General features: G+C 49.6%; 6 protein-coding genes across 6 annotated transcripts; 3 read left to right on the plus strand and 3 right to left on the minus strand.

Moving 5' to 3' along the window:
* Positions 1–559: 559 nt before the first annotated feature.
* N7517_004552 (uncharacterized protein) lies at positions 560–1738 on the plus strand (the record flags this gene model as incomplete). The annotated part of the gene is made up of 1 exon (XM_056722282.1): positions 560–1738. One exon carries the CDS (start codon positions 560–562, stop codon positions 1736–1738), a length of 1179 nt encoding a protein of 392 aa, XP_056578532.1.
* Positions 1739–2448: 710 nt separating this feature from the next.
* Positions 2449–3672, plus strand: N7517_004553 (Zn(II)2Cys6 transcription factor; the record flags this gene model as incomplete). The annotated part of the gene is made up of 1 exon (XM_056722283.1): positions 2449–3672. One exon carries the CDS (start codon positions 2449–2451, stop codon positions 3670–3672), a length of 1224 nt encoding a protein of 407 aa, XP_056578533.1.
* A 118-nt stretch (positions 3673–3790) lies between these two features.
* N7517_004554 (Amidase) lies at positions 3791–5773 on the plus strand (the record flags this gene model as incomplete). Its single annotated transcript, XM_056722284.1, has 6 exons — positions 3791–4217; positions 4295–4631; positions 4729–5000; positions 5062–5237; positions 5296–5578; positions 5634–5773. The coding sequence occupies 6 exons, from the start codon at positions 3791–3793 to the stop codon at positions 5771–5773; spliced, it is 1635 nt and encodes a 544-aa protein (XP_056578534.1).
* A 316-nt stretch (positions 5774–6089) lies between these two features.
* Positions 6090–7681, minus strand: N7517_004555 (uncharacterized protein; the record flags this gene model as incomplete). The annotated part of the gene is made up of 5 exons (XM_056722285.1): positions 6090–6670; positions 6738–6805; positions 6862–7244; positions 7307–7474; positions 7553–7681. 5 exons carry the CDS (start codon positions 7679–7681, stop codon positions 6090–6092), a joined length of 1329 nt encoding a protein of 442 aa, XP_056578535.1.
* Positions 7682–8812: 1131 nt separating this feature from the next.
* On the minus strand, positions 8813–10789 carry N7517_004556 (NADP-dependent isocitrate dehydrogenase; the record flags this gene model as incomplete). Its single annotated transcript, XM_056722286.1, has 6 exons — positions 8813–9237; positions 9293–9789; positions 9845–9881; positions 9945–10128; positions 10257–10292; positions 10511–10789. The coding sequence occupies 6 exons, from the start codon at positions 10787–10789 to the stop codon at positions 8813–8815; spliced, it is 1458 nt and encodes a 485-aa protein (XP_056578536.1).
* An 821-nt stretch (positions 10790–11610) lies between these two features.
* On the minus strand, positions 11611–14851 carry N7517_004557 (C-1-tetrahydrofolate synthase; the record flags this gene model as incomplete). Its single annotated transcript, XM_056722287.1, has 5 exons — positions 11611–11719; positions 11771–14298; positions 14351–14388; positions 14442–14462; positions 14527–14851. 5 exons carry the CDS (start codon positions 14849–14851, stop codon positions 11611–11613), a joined length of 3021 nt encoding a protein of 1006 aa, XP_056578537.1.
* Between the last annotated feature and the right edge of the window lie 465 nt (positions 14852–15316).

A 15316-nucleotide genomic window follows, 5' to 3' on the forward strand; every position in this document is an offset into this window, starting at 1 on the left:
TGGATCAAGCTCCTCTCTGAAGGTATTCCCATATATCTGCCAGTATCCACGTGGAACTACAGCATACCAATAGCACCCATACCGTTGGGCTCTAGGATACAAGAAATCATACTATGATCAGTTCCAATATGTCTTACATTATTCCTCTATGTGTCCCAAAACCTTGGAAACTGTCAGGGAATAGATACGTAATCATCAAGGTGCGCAACCTTGAGATTGCTGGATAGATGGACTACCCTGTTTGAAAAGGCTGCTCAACCATGACAATACCTGCTACAAATAAGATAGACTGACAGATTCCAACCTAATACCAACGAAATTAGAGCCACATTAAATGGTCATATCTCTCATCCATTTGGTACCAAAGATTCTTTGCTCTTTCCTTCCTACAATGCTGCACCTTCCTCAAAATTTCTGCAATAAACAAAACTACATCTTCCCCCTCTTCCTCTTCTCTTCTTCTTCCAGACCCCATACATTCTTTCATCCAACACTCTTTATACAACATTGAACACTTATTGTTCCATTACACTCATTTCCATCTTTCAGTCTCTTCAACATGTATACTTCCCCAGTTCCGATTTTTGTCCAAACCTCTCATCACCCCCCTACTCTTCTTGCCCGGCCACGGCCCCGATTTTGCATCCTGCGTCCCGGAGGCTTCTGGACACCTCTGGTTCCACTTGATGAGTTGCCTTCTTGGTTAGAGATTTGCAACTGGTCCCCTGACCTGTATATGGGGATGTACCCGGCATCAATGACATTCATCCCACGAGAAGGGGAATATGATGTTGTCTGTCATCACTGCTCGCACCGAGTAGACTCGCTGCACCAGAGCTTCTCAGAGCGAGGAGCTCCTTCTGTGGCCGCCAGTAATACCGCCACTCATGGCACCTCGGCCAAAGACTGTCCTGAACAACACGTCTCACCAAACGCTTACCACGCTGATGCTATTTCCTTGCCTACAGTGCTTCATCATGACGCAGACCATTTCTTAGAGCAGCCTCCTTTCAGTGCGATGCTCCAGACTCCTTTTGTTGGAATGTGTGTGGTCGACATGGACTCACAGTATCCGGATATTTCTCAAGACCCTCCTGGGCCAAAACGACGTATGAGCATCGGGAACTCGATTCCTCCTCAGATCTTCGGTGCAGCCGGCATTGGCAGCCCCCCTCTTTCTGTGGCCAACTCGGGGAACGCTCGCAGGTCAGACTCCCCTCATCCACATGCACATGATACTGGATCGTTTGGCAAGCCCAAGCGAGTTGAATCTCTGCGAAATGAAAGTGTTGCATCAATGCAAAGTGGCAGTGTTGCCTCCACTCGATCTCTCACGGTTGCTGCCATCGAGCAAATGAGGAGGATGCGGAGAAGAAGGCTCTCTCGCGGAAGCAGTTTGCTTGCCAGCATCAGTGTCGCAGAAGCAACCAATCTGTCTCAGGTCTCAGGCTCAAAAGTCTCAAAGGTCTCAAAGGCTTCCTCTATCCGTGTTATCTCAAAGCATCGCCGAAAGGTTATCCTGCGTCGTCGACGTGCGGAAGAAAGGAAAACCCGCAAACCACAGTCAGAGATCTCAATGGAGCCGAAGATCAAGCCGGAGCAAACGAATTCCGCTACCAAGAGACGCGATCGACGCGAGCGCATGATGCAACGCAGAAAGCAATCTGATCGAGGAAAGCAACCTTATCGAAGCATGATGCAGATTCCCCATTGGAGCCCGGGTATGTGCAAGCACTGAGTTGTGATTGAAAGTCCGCACAAGACATGAAGCTGTATCACTGTCATGGTTGTTGGTATTATTCACACAAGTTCACTTTGATTGGGTTTTCGTTTATAGATAAATATCCTTCTTTTCCATTTCGTTTTTGCTGGGTCTGGCTATGTCGTTCTTCCATTCGTGCTTTCGGCAAGGTTGCATTTCCTGGTGAATCCTGGTGAATCTTTCCCTCGTTTCCCTTCACGTTCTTTTCTCTGTACTTGCTTTCGGCGAGCTTTTGCTTTCGTTTGGTCATTTTGCTTTTCTCAACTGGTCACCCATATATGTAGTTGTCAACATTGCCTCTCGTTTCTCACTTTTGTTGTTCTGAGCTGCCTCCCAGTGACTTTGTCTCTCATTTCCTTTTTGTTGTTCGCAACTGGCCTCTGGTTAATGCCTTTGTCGTTTGTTTGCTTGTGTTATTCTCAACTGGTTCTTGGTTGACGATATTGTCTGCTTTCCTTCCCAGATTATGTACTTCATTTGAACCCAACCAGAATTGAGCCCAATGATTACACCTTTCCACCTTTCCACCTTTTCAGAGTCATAAATAAAATGTAGACTCCTTTCTCTTATCATGAAACCCCCTTAAATCGCCCCCAAAAGGATTCCAATGCGAGATCCACCTCGGCCCGGACAACCCCCGCACTTATAGTTGGTAGCCTTCCCAGCCAGGCAACTTCGCACACACCATGAAAGTGAAAAAGCCCCGTGGCATCCGGCATGACCGGGACTGTGGTCGCTGCAAAGCCCGAGGTGTCAAATGTGACCTGAACCGCCCCCGATGTTCAGGCTGTCTCCAGGGTGGAGAAGCATGCAACTATCCACAACGAGTTGTATGGGTAGATGATAAGAAGAAGTCCAAATCACCAAAAGGCACTTCACCACAGATTCCCGAAGAAATTCCAGAGGGTTTTGCCAAGTCAGCATCTATCAATCTATACGGCTTTGTCGACCTCCTCGACACTTTTTGCCAACAAATCCAATCCAGCAGCCGCGACATCCCAGAAGAAGGAATCCAACTTATTACACGCACGCTAAGCTTTGCCCGCTCACGAATTCAAGATGCAAACAACAAAGAATCCCTCCAGTCGCATCTGGTGGCCTTAACGAATCTAAGCCAAGTCATCCAATCCGCACACCCAATTGCACTCTTCGGTATCGCCACTTTCGCCATGTTCGAAGTATGCTGCGGATCCTTTGGCAATTGGCATTGTCATCTCCAAGGCGCACGCTCCCTGCTCGATCTCCACTGCCAACACAAAGCCGATCTCGACGACCTCTGCGGCGAGATCTCCGGTCTAGCTGATGTCCTCGCCTATCTAGTGTGGTTTGACGTTACAGGTGCCCTCGTCCGAGAAAGTCCATTAATTTTCGAAGACTGGCATCGCGAGACCTTATCGGCTGGCTTCTTCGACTCAGTCGGTTGTCCAGCAGATACATTCGATCTTTTTGTTTATCTTGCGAAACACCGCGACGGCGATGGAATCCGCACTATAGACCTGAGTGCTCGAGCAATGGCCCAAATCCTACAACTCAACCCGGGCGACTCGACGGATCGCAATCTGGCTGCGACCGTGTATAGAGGCGCCGCCGCAATCATGGCTTTCAGTCGCGCGGGAATGACTACGGGCGGTGATCCGTCTGCATCGACATACCATTCGAACGTAGTCTCTTCCATGGTTGATCGAGCTTGTCAAGCTATCGCGGATATCCCTTCCTCATCGAGATTCTACGTGCACCTAGCTACCCCGGCGTACCTGATAGCAATGAGTGCCTCGACAGCACGACAATGCGAGATAATCAGATGGTACTGGCGAAACTGCCAGTCGTGTGAATTTCCCCGTTACCCGGACGCGGAGGCGCAGTGCGAGCGGAGGTGGAGGATATGCGGTGTGGGGTTTAGCGTCGATTAGATTACCTTCCTATTCGGGACATATCCCATTCCTTATCTAGGCCTTGAATATATAAAGGTCTTAGAAACCCAACTTCCTAGCTTTGTAGCTCTCGTAATTTGATATAAGAAATCCCATCATGGCCTCGTACCAAGACCGTTGTGCTAAAAAGCGCGCTGACCAGCTCGCCCTCATCCTCCCCGAATGGCGCTTAGATCCCGTTCCCTCCATAGAATCCACGCCGAACGCCCTGGCATATCTCCGTCGCATTCTCAGTCCAGAGGAACTAGCTCTCACAGAAGAAACGGACATCGCCGTTCTTCTCCGAAAGCTTTCATCCGGAGAGCTATCATCTCTAAAGCTAACTCGAGTCTTCGCTAAGCGCGCCGCCCTCGCTCATCAACTCACAACATGCTGCACGGAGATCTTCTTCGAAGAGGCTTTCGCCGTCGCCAAGGAACTAGATGATCATCTCGCCAAGACAGGCAAGACTGTCGGCCCTCTACACGGATTACCGGTATCTATCAAAGATCTATTCTCCGTTGAAGGTTTAGACACTTCAATCGGTAATCCACCCCATCCTTCTCCCCAAACCCTCGTTTCCCATGTATAGCTATTAGTTTACTAACAAATTCAAATACAGGCTGGGTCGGCCTCACAAATAACCCAGCACCAGCAGACAAATCCGTAGCACGGACACTGCGCCGTCTCGGCGCAGTCCTCTATGTGAAAACCAATCTGCCTCAATCAATGATGATGTCAGATTCCTATAACCACGTCTTCGGTCAATGCGTGAACCCCTTCAACCGCGAACTGATCTCCGGTGGGAGTTCCGGCGGCGAGGGATCACTTGTTGCGGCACGCGGAAGCGTGCTTGGGATTGGTACTGACTTGGGCGGCTCGATTCGCATTCCGGCGGGGCTTTGTGGTCTTTATGGACTTTCACCTAGTCCTGGTAGACATCCTTATGAGAGGGGGAAGTAAGTTTTATTCTGAACTGTTGTTTATTTTTTTTGGGGGGAGTAGGAGAAAGAAAGAAAAGAGAGAAGAAAATGCTAATTGTGATGTGAATTACAGTCCCGGACAGGATATTGTCAGATCCGTTGCTGGGCCTATGGCCTGTACTCTTGCGACTATCGAGAGGTATATGGAGGTTTTGCCGGAGGCGAAGCCGTGGGAGGTTGATCAGCATGTTGCGCCTGTGGCGTGGCGGAAGGAATTGGCTTCTCCTGGAGCGAAGAGGTTGAGGATTGGGTATTTGGTTGATGATGGTGTTGTTAAGGTTCAGCCTCCGGTTGCGAGGGCCATGCGCGAGGTTGTTGAGGCGCTGAGAGCGGCGGGACATGAAGGTATGATAAATGACAACCTCCCTCCCAATGGCTACTTTGGACATCTACTGACAAATCCCAGTGTTTGAATGGGACGCCTCCTCGCATAAATATGCATACGATCTCTGGGCAAAGGCCATCTTCTCCGATGGCGGCGAGGGCTGTCGAAGACAGATAGAGAAAACCGGCGAGCCGCTTGTTGAGGGTATGCTCGTTGGTAAACCTGAGGATACATTGACTACCAGTCAAACGCACCATGTGAGCAGATTCCCATTTTAGTGCCGTTACTGTTACTACATGCTAACATATGTCACAGCTCAATGCGGACAAATACAATTACGAATCGGCATATCTCGATAAATGGATATCATCCGATATCGACGCATTGATCATGCCCAATACCCCATGGGTGGGATACAAGCCGTGGACGTGGGTGAAGTCCAGTGCATATGTGGGCTACACGAGTATCTGGAATTTACTTGGTTATGCCGCGTTGGCAACGCCTGTGACTACTGCTTCGAAGACGAAGGATATTCCCGATGAAGAGTGGCTGGCCCATGTTCCGAGGAATGATGGTGATAAGTTTAATAAGGAGCAGTGTGAGTAGTTCCTATATTGGAGTGGCCTCTTCGGAAAATGCTGATTCGTGTTTAGATGATCCTAACCTGGTTGAGGGTATGCCTGTCGGAATACAGGTTGTTGGGGGTCGGTTTGGTGAAGAGAAGTGCGTTGCTGTGGCTAAGGCGATTGAACTTGCTATGCAGAGGGATATTACCTTGCGGGCAAATCTTTGATTCGTTCACTTACTACAAGTAAATGAGGGATATATATACTGCATAGCTCTATATTCGTTTATTTCTTATCCACGCTGGTTATGTTTAGTACTGTGGGCCATTTCCATGTAGTTCCTTGCCCAATCTCGACGGCGAAGGTATAAAGAACAATATATATGACTTCGCGACTCGATACTCGATTCTAGATATTCAAGTGCACTAAATCCAATATAGTCCAGTCTATAAGATGAACATCGTTATTCGTATCGTCGCTATCTGAAATGAGAGCACAGGCCTTTCATGTTGCTCAATATATACAACCCAACTTTCACCAAACTCAAACAGGGGAATTCATTTTATCCTTATAGTCCGGAAACTCGAAATCCCCAAAATCCTGCTCAGTACTAAGCGTCACGTGTGGATTCTCATGCGCAATACTACCCCTCCCTCTCTCTCCCCTCTCCAAATCTGGATGGGGACCATTCATAGAAGGAATCGAAGGAGGAATAGTAGAAGGAGGAATGGAGGGAGGAAGAGAAGGAATAGAAGGAGGAATAGTAGAAGAAGGAATGGAGGGAGGAACAGAATCAGAGTGCAACCTCAACTCGCGCACAACACGAATTCCCTCTTCAGTCTCCTCTGCGTCATTCGTATCGACCTTGGAAATACTAGCAGAGTAACTAGCTGGTGTGGGATTGAAGAGATCGTTGCACCAGATCCCGTCATCCCGGTGAAGAGTTTCGGTCATCTCAGCTTTAGTGGAAAGTCGCCTCTTTGAGGCTGATGAGCGTACTGGTCGAGGGAGGAAGAAATATGAGAAGATGCGGGAGAGGAGGGGGTGGAGGGGTGGTAGACAGATGCAGATGATGGATATATTTGCTTCGAGGGAGGACCAGAGGGCTGCTTGGGCATTTGCTTCTGTTGGTCTGTTAGTATTGTTCTGCTGATTATATATAGCAGGGTGTGAACAAGTGTATATACTTACCGGTAAAGTCTCCTCCACTAACCATGATATTCAATTGATACAAGCGACCGGCACTGGTGGCAACAATACTATAAGAAAGTCAGCTTCGTTTTTAAGATCAACCAGAACTGTGTACTTGACGTACCAGATTCCAAGACTGAAAACTACAAGGATTCCCCATTTCTGTCTTTTCGGTAGCTGCAACTTCCACAATAGTGGCATGGGCATAGCCACGATCATCAGATCGGTAAAAGTCTGGATTCCGGCATTTGTGAACCAGGTAGGCGCGTCAGGTAGACAATGTTTCTTTCGGACCTCTTGGGATGGATTCCAGAAGTCGTGGACAGGAACGCAGTAGACGAAACCGCTCAGGGTTGTCCATAGACCAAATAGGGCGAGGAAGGCCATCAAGATGTAGGTGATTATGAGGAAAGGACGAGGATGAAAGACGCGGGTGAAGAGGGTTAGGGCGGAGATCTTGGCTAATATCATGGTCATGTTATAGAAAGGGACGGAAAGCCATAGCCACTGTGGTTGGGGTTCATTAGTGACTTTATCCCCGTAGTTTGATAGAAGAGAATCTTTTGTACATATAGTTGGCACTGGTATTTCTCCGTAGAAAGTTCTGTTGTGGGTATGCCGAGGCCATATTTTCGTTCTATTGAGGAGTTGTTAGATATGTGTGCTGGTTGATAAGGCATTGCTGGGATGGACCACTTACCAAGAAGTATAAAGATATAGAATGTCACATCGCAGGCCTAGCATAGATGATCAAAATTGGGTGCTTTGTCTGAAATGCGTATATCCTGGTATACGTGGCAGGGATAAGTACATACCAACGCAAATGATATAATCAAATCATCTAGCCCAGCAGCCTTCACCATGCGAAACCGAGTGTATAACCGGAGGGCGACGGTCAAAGCCGCCAGACCCGTAAAGATCGACGTGACAATCTCAACGTACATTGGATCGGCGAGAGAAATAACTGAACAATCTCAAAGTTATCAATAGAATCCGAGTGGGAAGCCGAAGACGGTCATTGTATTGAACTGAATGCAGTGGGACAGCACCACCATCACACTGGGACTGATTATTGAGTAGGTGAATTGTAGTATCGCAAGTAAAGACGCTCAGATTCAAGTTCAAGTTCAAGTAGAAAGTAAAGAGGAAGAAAGACACACAATCCAAGGCCAAAACCCTGAAGAGAGTTTTTGCAGCCACAAATCTGCAGAGCCAAGGACATTACACCCCAAGCCCCTATCTTCCAATCAATATTTCCCTTCAGGCTGTTACCAAAAGACCAAATGGCCGCATAGGAAGGTGGATTGGCCGCTTGCGTCAAGACCTCGATCTGGATCGACGACTAATTAAGTCAAAAAGGGATATGATTGGCTGGCAGAATAAAGTTGTGGATTCCTTTTATCCGACTTGTATCCTGATTGGTTGGAGGCTTTTATGGTTATTCAGCCTACTCTGAGAAAATTAACCAGATTCGATATCGAATAGAAGACCCTTGTTTGCTTCTCGTTTGGGTCATCCTATGTATGGCCGATTTCCTGTTTCGGGCTTTGGGTTGATCTTTCGGCTCCGAAAACTATCGCGAGTCATGTTAGCCTCGATGTGTGGGTTTCTGAGTTTTGAGGCGATTGTGGTGTCAGTGACGTTTTAAGTGTAAGTACAAATAAAATGTTTCAAGTTGATGCTCAGATATGGGCATGTAAGTGGTTATGTGTTGTGTCCCTTGCGATCGACAAGCACTATTTACCCCCGTGAGGTGAGGTAGACAGGGAGTGGCGGGCTAATAGAAGGCAACTTTTAAAGAATGTGCGACGACTTTATAGTCGGAATTTGCGAGGTGGGTATTAGGCGACTATTGTCTAGGTAGCACCTGAAACAACTATAAGAACCTAAAACTTGACATGACACCGTTTGGACTCATTGTCTACAACCTACTCATAGAAAAGAAAAGTGTACAGAATGACAATTCAATTGCAAACTATACAACAAAAATTACCAATCAAAGCCAGGCCAATGCCTTTCCACTAGGGATTCTAAAACGGGAGTATCTCAAATTTTGCAGCAAATGGGAAAAGAATCTACAGGCGAGCCTTGAGGTTGGCCTTCAGCCTCCGCTCAACGGCAGCCATGTACTCGCCAGTGGTGACCCAAGACTCGCGGTCCTTGCGACCACAGGCGAGAGCCAGATCCTTAGTCATGATAGCCTCGTCGTTGACAACCTCAACGCAGGCACGCTCGAGCTCCTCGGCGAAGGCGACAACCTCGGGGGTGTTGTCGAGCTGGCCACGCTGAACGAGACCACGGGTCCAGGCGAAGATGGAGGCGATGGGGTTGGTGGAGGTCTCGTTACCCTTCTGGTGCTCGCGGTAGTGACGGGTGACAGTTCCGTGAGCGGCCTCGGACTCGTAGGCTTGACCGTCGGGTGTGGTCAGGGCGGAGGTCATCAGACCGAGGGAGCCGAAGCCCTGGGCAACGATATCGGACTGGACATCACCGTCGTAGTCTGAGAGGTGTTAGATAAGAAATTAAAATCAACATGGGATGGACGGGAAACTCACTCTTAAGAGCCATGACGAAGCCACCCTCGGACTTGATCATCTGAGCGACCATGTCATCAATGAGACGGTGCTCGTACCAGATGCCCTTGGCATCAAAGTCCTTCTTGTACTCCTTCTGGAAGATGTCCTCGAAGATATCCTTGAAGCGGCCATCGTACTTCTTGAGGATGGTGTTCTTGGTGCTCATGTAGAGGGGAAGACCCTTCATGAGGGCCATCTTGAAGGAAGAGTGGGCGAAGCCAGCGATGGACTCATCGGTGTTGTACTGGCACTGGGTGATACCACCACCCTGGAAGTCGTAGACCTGGATGTGCTCGGGCTTACCACCGACGGGGGTGTAGACCAACTCGAGCTTACCGGGGCCAGGGATGACACGGTCCTGGGCACGGTACTGGTCACCGAAAGCGTGACGGCCAATAATAATAGGCTTGGTCCAGCCAGGGACCAGGCGGGGAATGCGGGGAATGACAATGGGCTCACGGAACACGGTACCGCCACTAGATATAGTGTTAGTAATGAACAGTCAAAGCCAATCGGGTTGAATTTACTCACAGGATGTTACGGATAGTGCCGTTGGGGGAGAGCCACACTAGAAATGGTTAGCTTTTTGGTGTTACGCAACACGTACTTCAAATGAGCTTAATGAGCTTACTCTTCTTCAGCTTGAACTCCTCAACACGGGCCTCATCGGGGGTGATGGTGGCACACTTGACACCGACACCGTACTTCTTAATAGCCTCGGCGGCATCAATGGTAACCTGATCATTGGTCTCATCACGGTACTCAATACCCAAATCGTAGTACTTGAGATCGACATCAAGGTAAGGCAGAATCAACTACAGACAGCCAATTAGTATCAAGCAATGAATCCGGGTCGACATGTGGTGTGATGTATCCACTGCATGCATCCTGCAACGGCGGCGATCATGCAGGTCTAGCCCGGGCGAGGGGACAATAAGCTTACCTTTTCTCTGATTTCTTGCCAGATAATACGGGTCATCTATGTTTCACGAAGATGATTCGGTTAGCACGTGTCAAGAACGAGAGTTTCAAAGCCTTGGGGCAGCGTCATCAAGAGGATTGACACATGAAGATGATTATTCCCCGTGTTTCCCCGCGTTTTCGACGAGAACGCAACCGCCGAGCACGATAATATACAGGCTTGTGAAACAGGCCGATTGAAAGTCTGAACTATAAAAGAGGGGCGTTGTCCCATACCTCATCACCATCCAACTCGACCAAAGGGGTCTTGACCTTGATCTTGGTTTCGGAAGCCATAGTGCGGGTTTGAGTGAGATACGTAGGGATCGATCCGGACCAGCGGGAAGAAGCAACAACTCGATTAGTGCGTTGAGAAAGGGAGGTAGATGAGATAGATCTCTTGGAAGAAGAAGTGAAGGAAGAGGAAGAAATAAGACGAGAAGTAGAAGAGAGAGGGGCAGGAGGGGTCGCAAGAGACCGACGAGCGACTGCGGAACTGGACCGGAGAGCGTTCATCGTGGAATAATGCCTAAGGACGTCAGCACCAGTTTCGGTGTTTCTGTTTGGCTGAGCGGGATGTACACCCTCAACCCGCCTGGTTACAACCGAGGGAATGAAGTTCGGCAGAAAGGAAAGTGTGGAGTCGGGAAATTTCCCGGAGAAAGGGTAGAGAGATGTTGCGATTTCCGGGAGTTTGGGGGTAAAGTGACCGGGGCAATACGGGATTTGATCGGGAATAAGATGAGTAAGGCAAATAAGAAAGGGATAATTACCGAATAGCAAAGAGGACTGGATAGTTAAAAGAAGGGTAGAAGGAAAAAGCCTTGTCCGGTGCAATGGAGGTTGAGGATCTTATTAACTCCGCAAAAAGAATCGCCGAAGCCGGAGTCACGAGATTATTTTGGGGAGGATTTTGGTTGGAATATTTTTGAGTAAATTCACGTGGATATCACATTTTCTTTATATCTTTCTCTTAAAGGTCTACTGACTCATCGATCTAACCCTTTTCTCAGGTAAAATTTGATGTCAAGCTCCATCAACCGACCCGCTGAAGAATGCCTATACGTGAATAGAGCGATTCCCGGAGAACGGAGCTCAACTCCGGCCTTGACCGGCTCTCCCTTTTTGACCCCGGAAAAGCTCCAACCGAGTTGTACGATCTAGATCAAAAAGAATATAAATTGATTATGACGAAATAATATATCAAAATGAATTTCCAATTGCCCCGGATTGGTGTTGAAAAAATCTCCATCTAAGCGCTCCGACGCCAATTATGGTATGTGTTGAAGAATCGAAATTCAAACCCTATATGCAAGCTCCAAAATATCTCCTATGATCTAGAACAACCCATCAATATCTCCAGTCTCGGTGTCAATGTCCACATTAAGGTAGCCGGGGGCAGTGGGTAGTCCGGGAATGGTCTGAATATCAGCAGCCAGGGCGTAGCTATAACTATATTAGCGTGGTGAATGTCCAATTGCGGGAAGAAAAGCTTACAGGTATCCAGCGCCTACAGCCAATCTAACATCCCGAATCGGTACAGTGAACCCAGTTGGGGCGCCCTTAAGGGCTGGGTCGTGACTGAGTGAGTACTGGGTCTTGGCGATACAGATCGGCAGGTTAGAGAACCCTTGCTTGGTGTAGGTGTCGACCTTCTTCTGGGCCAATTCACTGAACTCGACCTTCTCAGCGCCATACATGGCCTGACCAATGCGCTCAATGCGCTCCTGGATAGTACCATCCAGTCCGTAGAGAAGCTGGAAGTTCTTCTCCTTGGAGCTAGCGGTCATGACAGCCTTGGCCAGATCAACGGCGCCGGCTCCACCCTCAGCCCAATGATTGGCAGGGACAGCATCCTCGGCGCCGGCAGCGATCGCCTCCTCCTTGATGACAGCAATTTCAGCCTCGGTATCAGTCTCGAACTTATTGATCGCGACCACCACCGGGACGCCGTACTGTTTGGCGTTGGCAATGTGCTTCCGCAGGTTAACACAACCCTTGCGGAGAACATCCACGTTCTCGGTGCGGTAGACCTCCTGCAGAGGGGCACCGGGCTTGATCTCAGGGCCGCCGCCGTGAACCTTCAGCGCACGGACAGTAGCCACGATAACAACGGTGTCGGGAACCAGACCGGAGGAGCGGCACTTGATGTTAAAGAAGCGCTCGCCACCCATTGTGAAGTCGAAGCCAGCCTCAGTGACCACGAAACCGGTCTTGGCCTCGTGATCCTCATCAGGCTCAGTACCGGCAAGCTTCAGGGCAAGCTTATCGGCAATGGCAGAGCTGGCGCCAATACTGATGTTGGCAAAGGGACCAGCGTGCACCATCACAGGAGTGCCTTCCAAACTTTGCATCAAGTTTGGCTTAATGGCATCCTTCATCAAGGCGGCGAGGGCACCACCGGCACCAATGTCGTCGCACGTCACGGGGTCACCGTTTCTAGAAGTAGCAACCACCATGCGACCCAGTCGCTCACGCATATCATCCAAGTCGTTGCTCAGGGCAAGAATGGCCATGCACTCACTAGCGACGGAAATATCGAAGCCAGTCTCGCGGGAGTGGCCTTTCTCGGTGGCGGCCTGGCCGACAGTGATACCACGCAGATGACGGTCGTTGACATCGAGAACGCGGCGCCAAGTGATAGTCTCCGGGTCGATATCAAGGCGGGCAAAGCGGGTAATTTCTTCCTCGGTGAGCTCGTCTGGGTTGGTCTTCTCGATGCCCAGCTTCTTCAGACGTCGGAACATGATAGGCTTGAATTCACGTGTGCCCTTGCTGGCAGGGACAAGACGCTTGTAGAGAGCTGCGTCTTTCTGGGTGGACTCATGGAACATGCGAGTCTCAATAGCAGCAGCGAGAAGGTTGTTTGCGGCAGTAATGGCGTGGATATCACCTGTAAGGTGGAGATTGAACTCGTCCATAGGAATAACCTGACTGTAGCCTCCACCAGCGGCGCCACCCTTGATGCCGAATGTAGGACCTTGGCTGGGCTGTCGGACGTTGGCAAATGAAATGCGGTTCAGGTGGGCACCGAGCGCTTGAGTGAGCCCTAATGTGGTGGTGGACTTGCCCTCACCGAGGGGGGTGGGTGTGATACCGCAGACCAAAATGTATCTTCCGTTGCGGCGATGGGAGAGGCGGTCCAGCACACTGAGGCTGATCTTGGCCTTAGTGTGACCATAGGGCTCCAACTCATGAGGGGCAATGCCGACCTCGGTGGCAACCTGGGTGATGGGCTTGGGGTACTGGGCCCGCGAGATAGCAATGTCGGAAGGCACGGGGGTTTCTAGGCGAAGGGGAAGAGGAGTGACGTGACGGTCCTTCTGTTTCTCGAAGTAGGTCTTGGTGGAATGAACCACGTTCTTCAACAACATAGCCACTGTCATAGGACCAACACCACCGGGGACGGGAGTGATCTGCGAGGCCACTGCGGAAGCAGACTCAAATTCCACATCACCGACCAACCGCTCGCCGGACTTCTTAGTCGCATCAGGCTTGTAGTTGATACCAACATCAATAACTACGGCACCGGGCTTCAACCAGTCACCCTTCACAAGCTCGGCCTGGCCAATGGCCGCCACAATAATGTCAGCGTTCTTGACAATGCGGGGAATATCCGGTGTCTTTGAGTGGCAGACAGTAACGGTAGCATCGGCGTTCTTGAGCAAGTTGCTGACCGGGCTGCCGACGATGTCGCTACGTCCCAGGACCACTGCCTCCTTGCCGGCGGGGTCTACGCCGCTGGCCTTGAGTAGTTCCATAACCGCCATAGGGGTGCAGGGAACGAACAACGGGCGACCGCCTCGCTTAGCTAACTCGCCGATGTTGATTGCGCCGAAACCATCGACATCCTTCTCATCTGAAACAGTCGATGTGATTGCATGCTCAGACATGTGGCTTGGGAGGGGCAATTGAACGAGAATGCCGTGGATCGCGGGGTCATTGTTGGCTCTGGTGATCTCTTGGATGAGCTCCAGCTCAGTGCTCGATTCGGAAACGTTGATCACAGTGCAGATGATGTTGGCCTAGTGAATAAGGTCAGTAAATGCTCCAAATATCGCAAACAGCAAGTCATACCTCTTGAGCGGCCTTCAGCTTCATGCGCACATAGGTACCTAAGTAACATTAGTCTGAATGATCCCTCGATACTGTTTGTAGATAAACCAACTGGAATCTGATCGATTGCCGACTATATAGAATCATGTTAGTATACAATCCTACTGTGATCATACTCGAAGAGGGGTTATGCTTACCCTGGAAGATGACCAGGTTGGGCTTAAATCTAGGGTTGGTCACTTGGATCTGCTCGATCTCGGACTTCAATCCCTGGCGAATGCTCTTTGCGATGGCAGTGCCATCAATCTTGGCAGCCATTGCTGACCCGGAAAACGTTCGGGATAGTGAGATAGCGGGGATAGGAGAAAAGTTGATGTTCACTAAAGACTCAATTGAGGATGAACGAAGCCGGCTAACACCTTGGACAGAGAAAGAACGAGATAAGAAAAGATTTCGGAAAGCGCCCGCATGCACTTGGAGATAAAAAGTGCAGCGGGGTAAAGCAGCGGGGACGAATAGCATGAAATTGCTTGGAGCGAACCCGCGGACTTGCTACCGGCGTTGCGACAAGCAAATCAACAATTAGGCGATTTCACATGCAACACTCGGAAGATATACCGGAGTTAAAGCCAACCCTGTCAATTTCGAGTTATTACCTAAACATTCACCTCATCTCTTCCTTTGTTTGTAATTAAACTCATGCGGAGAGTCTGCGAGTTTCCCGGTTTCCCGGACACCTCCTGTTGCTGCCTGAGGCAGAACTCCCTATATGAGCCTCATGAGTCATCCAAAATGCATTAACCCTTTTCGGGAACACCAGTTAGGGCTTAGGGTATCCAGGTACCAGATCACGTGTAGATATCGGAATACGGAATATCCTAGCCTCCGATAAAGGCTTGGCATTGAGGGCCGAGTGTGCGATGAAATTCACTAGTCAAAGAAAGTGAGGTTGACGAGGTTGACCCCCCCCAAAAAGCCACTCCGCCT

Source organism: Penicillium concentricum, assembly GCF_028827145.1.
Source record: "Penicillium concentricum strain IBT 3081 chromosome Unknown utg000002l_segment0_segment0, whole genome shotgun sequence".
Lineage (NCBI taxonomy): Eukaryota > Fungi > Ascomycota > Eurotiomycetes > Eurotiales > Aspergillaceae > Penicillium > Penicillium concentricum.